We start from the raw sequence: 9,543 nt of genomic DNA, 5'->3' as shown, positions 1-9,543 counted from the left end.
AAGAGAGTAGGCAGCCTTGTCTAGTCCCTGATTTTAGTGGGATTGGTTCAAGTTTCTCCTCATTTAGTTTGATGTTGGCTACTGGTTTGCCATATATTGCTTTTATTATGTTTAGGTATGGGCTTTGAATTCCTGATTTTTTTCAAGACATTTAACATGAAGGGATGTTGAATTTTGTCAAATGCTTTTTCAGCATCTAACAAAATGATGATGTGGTTTTTTCTTTGTTTATGTAGTAGATCACATTGATGGATTTCCATATATTGAACGATCCCTGCATCCCTGGTATGAAGCCTACTTTATTGTGGTAAATGAACATTTTGATGTGTTCTTGGATTCGGTTTTTGAGAATTTTATTGAGTATTTTTGCATGGATATTCATAAGTGAAATTGATCTGAAGTTCTCTTTCTTTGTTGGGTCTTTGTTTTGATATCAGTGTAACTGTAGCTTCCAAGAACAAATTTGGTAGTATTCCTTCTGTTTCTATTTTGTGGAATAGCTTGAAAAGTATTGGTACTAGGTCTTCTTTGAAGGTCTGACAGAATTCTGCACTAAACCCATCTGGTCCTGGGATTTTTTTAGTTGGGAGGCTTTTTTTTTTTTTTTTTTTTTTTTTTTTTTTTTTTTTTTTTTTTTTTTTTTTTTTTTTTTTTTGGTTTTTCGAGACAGGGTTTCTCTGTGTTGCCCTGGCTGTCCTGGAACTCACTCTGTAGACCAGGCTGGCCTCGAAGTTGGGAGGCTTTTAATGACTGCTTCTATTTCCTTATGGGTTATGAGATTGTTTAGATGGTTTATCTGATCATGATTTAACTTTGGTACCTGGTATCTGTCTAGAAAATTGTCCATTTCATCCAGATTTTCCAGTATTGTTGAGTATAGTCTTTTGTAGTAGGAACTGATGATTTCTTTCTTTCTTTCTTTCTTTTTTTTCTGAGACAGGGTTTCTCTGTGTAACCCTAGCTGTCCTGGAACTCACTCTGTAGACCAGGCTGGCTTGGAACTCAGAAATCTGCCTGCCTCTGCCTCCCAAGTGCTGGGATTACAGGTGTGCGCCACCACGGCCCAGCAGGGCCGATGATTTCTTAAATTTCCTCAGTTTCTGTTGTTATATCTCCCTTTGATGATTTCTTATTTTGTTAATTTGGATACTATCTCTGTACCCTCTGGTTAGTCTGGCTAAGGGTTTATCTATCTTGTTGATTTTCTCAAAGAACCAGTTTCTGGTTTTGTTGATTCTTTGGATAGTTTTGTTTGTTTGTTTGTTTCTACTTGGTTGATTTCAGGCCTGAGTTTGATTACTTCCTGCTGTCTATTCCTATTGGATGTATTTGCTTCTTTTTCTTCTAGAGTTTTCAGGTATGCTGTTAAGCTGCTAGTGTATGCTCTCTCCATTTTCTTTTTGGAGGCACTCAGAGTTATGAGTTTTCCTCTTAGCACTGCTTTCATTGTGTCCCATAAGTTTGGGTATGTTGTGCCTACATTTTCATTAAATTCTAAAAAGTCTTTAATTTCTTCATTTCTTCCTTGACCAAGTTATCATTGAGTGGGGTGTTGTTCAGCTTTCATGTGTATGTAGGCTTTCTGTTGTTTTTGTTGTTATTAGTTCATGGTGATTGGATAGGATGCATGGGATTATTTCAATCTTCTTATATCTATTGAGGCCTGTTTTGTGACCAATTATATGGTCAATTTTGAGAATGTACCATGAGTTTCTGCAAAGAAGGTATATTCTTTTCTTTTAGGATGCAATGTTCTATAGATATCTGTTAAATCCATTTGGTCCATAACTTCTGTTAGTTTCACTGTGTTTAGTTCACTCTGTTTAGTTTGTGTTTTGGTGATCTGTCCACTTCTGAGAGTGGGATGTTGAAGTCTCCCACTATTAATTTGTGAAGTACAATGTGTGCTTTGAGCTTTAGTAAAGTTTCTTTTATGAATGTGGGTGCCCTTGTATTTGGAGCATAGATGTTCAGAATTGAGAGTTCTTGGTAGATTTTTCCTTTGATGAATATGAAGTGTCCTTCCTTATCCTTTTTGATGAAAGTTGCTTTTGTTCGATATTAGGATGGCTACTCCAGCTTACTTCTTAGGATCATTTGCTTGGAAATTGGTTTTCTAGCCCTTTACTCTGAGGTAGTGTCTTTCTTTGACACTGAGGTGCATTTCCTGTATGCAGCAAAATGCTGGGTCCTGTTTATGTATCCAGTCTGTTAGTCTGTGTCTTTTTTTTTTTTTGAGTCCATTGATGTTAAGAAATATTAAGGAATAGTGATTGTTGCTTCCTGGTTTTGTTGTTGTTGTCATTGTTAGAGGTTGAATTATGTTTGTGTGGCTATCTTCTTTTGGGTTTGTTAAAAGAAGATTACTTTCTTGCTTTTTCTACCGTGTAGTTTCCCTCTCTGTGTTAGTGTTTCCATTTATTATCCTTTGTAGGGTTGGATTTGTGGAAACCAACTTTTGTTGGTTTCTCCATCTATGGAAATTGAGAGTTTTGCTGGGTATAGTAGCCTGGGCTGGCATTTGTGTTCTCTTAGAGTCTGTGCAACATCTGCCCAGGATCTTCTAGTTTTCATAATCTCTGGTGAGAAGTCTGGTGTAATTCTAATATGTCTGCCTTTATATGTTACTTGACCTTTTTCCCTTACTGGTTTTAATATTCTTTCTTTGTTTTGCACATGTGGTATTTTGATTATTATGTGCTGGGAGGAGTTTCTTTCCTAGTCCAAACTATTTGGAGTTCTGTACATTTATGGGCATCTCTTTCTTTAGGCTTGGGAAATTTTCTTTTATAATTTTGTTGAAGATATTTACTGGCCCTTCACGTTGGGAATCTTCACTCTCTTCTATAGCTATTATCCTTAGGTTTGGCCTTTTCATTGCGTCCTAGATTTCCTGGATGTTTTGGGTTAGGAGCTTTTTGCATTTTGCATTTTCTTTGACTGTTGTGTCAATGTTTTCTATGGTATCTTCTACACCTGAGATTCTCTCTTCTATATCCTGTATTCTTTTGGTGATGCTTGCATCTATGACTCCTGATCTCTTTCCTAGGATTTCTATCTCCAGAGTTGTCTCCCTTTGTGATTTCTTTATTGTTTCTATTTCCAGTTTTAGATCCTGGATGGTTTTGTTCAGTTCCTTCACCTATTTGGTAATGTTTTCCTGTACTTCTTTAAGAGATTTTTGTGTTTCCTCTTTAAGGGCTTCAAGCTGTTTACCTGTATTCTCTGTTTCTTTAAGGAAGTTATTTATGTCCTTCTTAAAGTCCTCTATCATTGTCATGAGATGTGATTTTAAGTCAGGGTCTTGCTTTTCTGTTGTATTGGGGTATCCAGGATCTGCTATAGTGGGAGAACTGGATTCTGATGATTCCAAGTAGCCTTGGTTTCTGTTGCTTATGTTCTTGCCCTTGCCTTTCAACATCTGGTTATCTCTGGTGTTACCTGGTCTTGCTATCTCTGACTGTGGCTTGTTCCTCCTGTTAGTCTGTGTGTCAGCACTCTTAGGAGGCCAGTTCTCTCTGGGAGGAATTTGCATATGGAGAGCTGTGGAAGAGGGTCAGCTCCAGGGTGTAGACAGAAACAGGAAGGATCCTTTCCCTGGCTATTCCTTGGTCCCCTTGACCTGATGGCTCTGGGCATTTCCCTCTTAGGCCAGGAATTTGAGCAGAAGTGGTGGTCTCACCTGTGCTCTCAGATGTGTCAGCAGTGTTGAGAAACCAGCCTTCTCCCAGAGGGACCTGGTATGGAGAGCTGTGCTCTCAGGTGTGTCAGCACTCTTGGGAGACCTGCTCTCTCCTAGCAGGATCTGGGTATGGAGAACTGTGGTACAGGGTCAGATCCAGGGCACAGATGGAAACTGGGAGGATCCTGTCCGAGGCTGCTCCTTGGTTCCTGTGTCCTGGGGGCTCCGGGCAGGTCCCTTGGAGCAGAAGTGGTGGTCCTACCTGTGCTAGTATGTGTGTCAGCACTCCTGGGAGACCAGTTCTCTCCTGGCAGGATCTGGGTATGGATAGCTGTGGCACAGGGTCAGCTCTGGACGCAGATGGAAACCGGAAGTGAGAGAGACTGTTCTAAAACAAAAACAAACAAACAAACAAAAAAACAAACAAATGGTAGCATTTAGAAGTGAATTCATCCCCTCCCAGACCTTTCTTTGTGAAGAGACTTTTAAAAAACAGATTTATTGTCGGGCAGTGGTGGCACACGCCTTTAATCCCAGCACGTGGGAGGCAGAGGCAGGCGGGTTTCTGAGTTCGAGGCCAGCCTGGTCTACAGAATGAGTACCAGGACAGCTAGGGCTACACAGAGGAAACCCTGTCTCAAACAAACAAAAAACAAAACAAAACAGATTTATTTTATTTTTGACCATGTGTGTATATTTGTATATGTGTACACGCAAGTACCCTTGACATCCAGATGAAGGCAATGGATCCCCTGGAGCTGCAGTTGGGTGAGAAGCATCCAACTCGGGGACTGAGAACTCAGTTCTTCTGCAAAAGCAGTGTGCTCTCTGAACCTCTGAGCCATCCCTCCAGCCCCATGAGAGGACTTATAGTCACTACTTCAGTCTCATTGTTATATGAGTCTGTTTAAATTGTTTATATCTTCGGGGTTTTATTTTGGTAGGTTATAAACATTGAGAACTTTATCCATTTTTTTTCTGTGGTTCTCAGCTTTTTTTTTTGGAGTCAAAGTTTTCCAAGTATTCCCTAAGGATCTTGAGTTTCACTGGAGTCTGTTGTAACAATTCCCTTTTTATCCCTAATTTTATTTTGGCTAATTTGGTTGTTAGTTTGGTTAATATTTTCAAAGAACCAACTCTTAGATTGATTTTTGTGGAGTACAGTGTTTGTTTTATGTTTCATCATTTTATCAGTAAGACTTGCAATAAACACAGAGGGACAAACTTTCCCTCCTAGGTCACTCATGGGTCACTGTAACAGTGTCACCTGGTCTAGGTTGTGCATAGTAAGATGTATGAACGGGGATGTGCTGTGTTTACTGCGAGTCTTGAGAGGTTCCTATGTAGATCTGATTCAGTGATTCACTGGCTGAGTGACTGGGAAAGGTTTTTATTTTTTCTTCATTCTGCACCCACTAGGCATGCTTCAGTTGTACCTTTCTGAAGATACCGCCTTTACTCCCCATTTAGGGTGCTTAATCTCATAACCAACGTGATGAGATTGGAAATCACCTGGGCAGTGGTGGCACATGCCTTTAATCCCAGCACTTGGGAAGCAGAGGCAGGCAGATTTCTGAGTTCAAGGCCAGCCTGGTCTACAGAGTGAGTTCCAGGACAGCCAAGGCTACACAGAGAAACCCTGTCTTGAAAAAAACCAAAAACCAAAACCAAAACCAAAAAAAGAAGAAAGTGGAAAATCACCTGGAACCTGGACCTCAAGGGATGTCTGTGGGAGTATATGTAGGGAAATAGAGGCAGGAAGTCCTGTCCATTGTGGGCAGCACCATTCCCTAGGCTGGAATCCTGGACTATTAAGTGGAGAAAGTGAGGCGATCATAAGTGTTCATCCCCTCTGCTCCTTGACTATATAGGTACAATGTAACAACCATCTCAAACTCTTGATGCCCCCTCAAAATCTTTTTTTCTGTGACTCCTGTACAATGGTGAATTACAACCTGGAACTCTGAACCAAAATAACCCCTTTCCCCCTCAAGTTGCTTTGGTCAAGATATTGCATTAGAGCAACAGGAAAAGTAATGAATGCAGCAGCAGCCAGCTTTAGTATTAGAGAGCCTCCATTATTCCTAGTTGAGAAATGTACTATTAGGGATTCCTATACCAACCGCCTGATAATGGAGTTACACACCAAGGAGTCACCCAAGAGTGGAAAGGCACAGGGTTGATAGAAACTTCAACTATAAAATCACTTTTACTGTGACTTTACTTCTTGTAATTTGATGTTGTGAAGAAAACAAGAAACCAGTTGCCCAGCTCAGGAGCTCTAAATTCTGGGAAATGGGGTTGTCAATTTTCTTTGTGGTTTGGGTGAGATAGAGATGAAACCCAGGAAGTCAGCACTCTAGCCTACCCAGCCAAGCCCTCTACACCGACCGGGTCCAATGCCATTAGGCTCAGATGATGAGCGCCATCTGCAGGCAGAATCTAGGAGCTGGAGAAAAATACCTGGGTACTGGTGAGCATTATTTAAAGATCGGGAATTTTAAAAAGCCCAGTAAACTGTCTTCCGTGCATCTCTGATCTTCTTTGTACTGACTCAGTTCTTTGGTATTAAGCAACAATATTCAAGTTCTGTCTTCCTCCAAAGAATCTTTGAGTTTTCCAGACCTTGAGATAGATTTCATATCTTTCTTCCATTCACATCTGACAAACTTTAATGCAGCCTGAAGGACACAGTTTACAAAGTATACAAGCAAACTAAGCACTTAGTGATGATAAATCATAAAGAAAATTATTCTAAGACGATTCTTGAGTTCACATATGCTTTTACCATGTACTGTAAATGGAAGCAAATTTGCACATTGTAACAAATGTGTTTCTTTTTATAGAGAGAACTAAATCATGGCTCAAATGTTTGCTACTGCAGGACATGAAGCCTTTTCAACTTTTTTTCAGAATATTTTTTATTTTAAAATTGTCAATAATGGGGCTGGAGAGATGGCTCAGCAGTTAAGAACACTGACTGCTCTTCTGAAGGTCCTGAGTTCAAATCCCAGCAACCACATGGTGGCTCACAACCATCCATAATGAGATCAGATGCCCTCTTCTGGTGTGTCTGAAGACAGCTACAGTGTACTTACATATAATAAATAAATAAATCTTAAAAAAATAAAATAAAATTGTCAATGATGAGAACCCTACTTTGAATTAAATACACAATATAAAATGGCAGAAGCATGTTTAGGACCATTTCAGAACTTGGAATGGAAATTCTGTTTTAATCACAAGCCAAAAATTCATTGAAAGAAATTTAATTAGATTTATTTTTCTTTTAAGTATATGGGTATTTTGCCTGTATGCATGCCTGTGTACCATATGTGTGAAATGCCCACAGAAGCCAGAGTTTATACTGGATTTCCTGCTTTCTATCACTAAGACTGCTATCTATTACCAAGACATTAAAGGGTTTTCTTTGTAAGAACAGAAATATTGTATACAGTAAAAACTGCGACTCGTATCATAGTCTCTCATCTGAGCTGAGTGTTTCAGAGCGTGTTTCCTGGTGTGAAGACCTCATATGTGCAATGTGCACATGTGTGCTCAGATCATGGCTTCAGTGATACCAGGAGACAGCACCGGTAAGCCACGGAATGCTGTACAGTTGATTTAATTTTTGGTTATTGTGCCTTCAGAAGCCTTTCAGTGTTCCCAAGATTTTCTCAAGTCTCACACTGAGTTGTGCGACCTGTCGGCTTGCAATCTACAGAGAAATGGGACCTATCCTTAAAAAACCGTAAAAACTGCCTAGATCTTTACCCTGTTCACAATGCCTAAGCTGCTGGCGCCTGAGACGTCCTGGCTGATATCACCAAGATCTTCCACATCCCTTCTTTGTACCAACATTTGCCCATCCCTAGGACGTGACTGTTCTCAAAAATATTTAACTCTAAGAAACAAAAATAACAACTTTATGAGATCAAATCCCTATCCCTCAACTGCTGCCTGAGTCCCGGGTCTTCCTGTTCAGCCAACCTTCTGGAAAGATCTGGGTATTTTTGCTGCCTCAGCTTCCTTCCCTTTTTCAGACCTCTCCTCTTCTGACCCCACTCCCCCCCGCCCCGTTCTCCATCAGATAATGTTACCATGGAACCCCAGAGGGCCACCATATCCTAGCCCTGGAACGGCAAAGCCTGCCTTTAAACGTGTGTCCCAAATATTCGCTCATCACGCATTGACGATACACAGATTCCCAGCCTCTTCTCATTCCTGACATAGTTGGCCCACTTCACTCCTGTTGCTTGGACCACTCCTGGATGAACTTTTCATATCCTGCGGTCAATCTTACCTCCAGCAGCAGCTTAGAAGTCATCAAGTTCTTCAGGGTGTCGGAGTCCAAAGAGCCAGCAGCGGGACCAGAGCCCTCTCTGTAGCACCCAGGTCAGCCTGGCTTCTCTCACTCCTGTTGAACTCTGCCACCATGCAGCAGCCTACTTGATTTTGTGCAAGTGAACCACAAAGCCCCCGAGCCCCACCCTTCAAGGTCTCAATAACCCTTAGCCTCTCGGGTGGCACGTCCCTTGCCCATAAGTGTGCTCCCTGACCTTTTCATGATCCGGCTGAGAACCCTTGCTGTTTTGCTTCAACAACACCTGTGTAGTTCTCTCTAGAGCTATCGACTGTCTCCTGTGTCCTTCCGTTGAACACCCAGAAAGTATGGACGCCTAGCACACTGGCGTCCTCAAAACTGGGAGTTTGTAAACACAAAGTGTGCACAGATGAGAAAACAGAATTCAGAAGCAGGAAAGGCAGGTCAAATGCCCATGGGTGGTCCCCAAGTGAGCAGGGAGCATCCTGAGAGGATCACTTTATGAGCCCTTTCCTTCTCTTATACAATGCGGGTGTTTCAGGTATGCAAAAACTATCCTAGTGATGGAGCAAAGCCCAGCTGGAGCTCTGGTGGAGTGCAGGGCGGGGCCCAGCTATGGAGCTGCTATGGAGGTGGCCTGGAGGCTAGAGCCGGGGTGGAGGATGGGGGACCATTAGCTCCCTGGGATTGACTCGCTTCTATTGAGGGCAGGAGAACAAAGTGTGTGTGGGGGTGGGGGGCTAGGGAGAGTGTGTGTGTGTATGTGTGTGTGTGTGTGTGTGTGTGTGTTGTTGCACTATTCCAATCCCGGGACAGCGAGGTGAAGATAGAAACTAAGGGAGGGGAGGGATTTCCAGGAAATGAAAGCGAAAGAAGTTAACTCAATGTTAAAACCCTGAGCAGTTTTGGGCGACCCAGCAGTCGCAGCTTCCTAGTTCAGTCAGGATGGCAGCATCGGGCTCCTTCCCGCTGCTGGTCGAGGGCTCTTGGGGCCCCGACCCCCCGAAGAACTTGATCAACAAGTTGCAAATGTATTTCCAGAGCCGAAAGAAATCGGGAGGAGGGGAGTGCGAGGTCGTCCCGGAGCCCGGGAACCCAGCACGCTTCCTGGTGCTCTTCTTCCCGGAGGATGGTGAGGGGCGTGAAGGTGGGGGGAGGGTCGCCTCGTGCGGGGGTTCGGGGTCACGGGTGCTAGGCCCTACACTTGGCTGCAGCTCGGTCGGAGCCGGAGATCAGATCGTGGAGGCAGAATCTGGGTGGCTAGCCAGTCGCAACTGTGAACCTTCCGGTGTTGTTTGTTTCACTGTTTGTTTTTATTATTCAGGTGGGGCAGGAAAAGAATTACGAAACGTGAGGAGTCCTTGGTCCGCTAGCACCGCAGGGTTCTTTGGGAGATGAGCTTGAGAAGGGAAAAGCCAGGGTTCTTTGGGAGATGAGCTTGAGAAGGGAAAAGCCCTGGAGCTCTTTGTGCCACAGGTGGAGGGGCGTAGGGGGAAAGGGTGTGTGTGTGTGTGTGTGTGTGTGTGTGTGTGTGTGT

The 9,543-nt window shown here is 42.8% G+C and overlaps 1 protein-coding gene across 2 annotated transcripts in view; it reads left to right on the top strand.

Moving 5' to 3' along the window:
• Nucleotides 1-8,864: 8,864 nt before the first annotated feature.
• Nucleotides 8,865-9,543, top strand: part of Parp14 (poly(ADP-ribose) polymerase family member 14) — a 35,729-nt gene continuing 35,050 nt past the window's right edge. For both annotated transcript variants that reach the window (XM_031363783.1, XM_031363784.1), the window contains exon 1: nucleotides 8,865-9,138. In XM_031363783.1, the coding sequence (XP_031219643.1) occupies nucleotides 8,952-9,138 (187 nt within the window). In that variant the 5' untranslated portion in view covers nucleotides 8,865-8,951. The remainder of the gene's footprint in view (nucleotides 9,139-9,543) is intronic.

This window comes from Mastomys coucha, unplaced genomic scaffold (genome assembly GCF_008632895.1).
Source record: "Mastomys coucha isolate ucsf_1 unplaced genomic scaffold, UCSF_Mcou_1 pScaffold12, whole genome shotgun sequence".
NCBI lineage: Eukaryota > Metazoa > Chordata > Mammalia > Rodentia > Muridae > Mastomys > Mastomys coucha.
The sequence above is the reverse complement of the archived record's forward strand: the minus strand, read 5'-3'. Positions and strand labels throughout refer to the sequence as shown.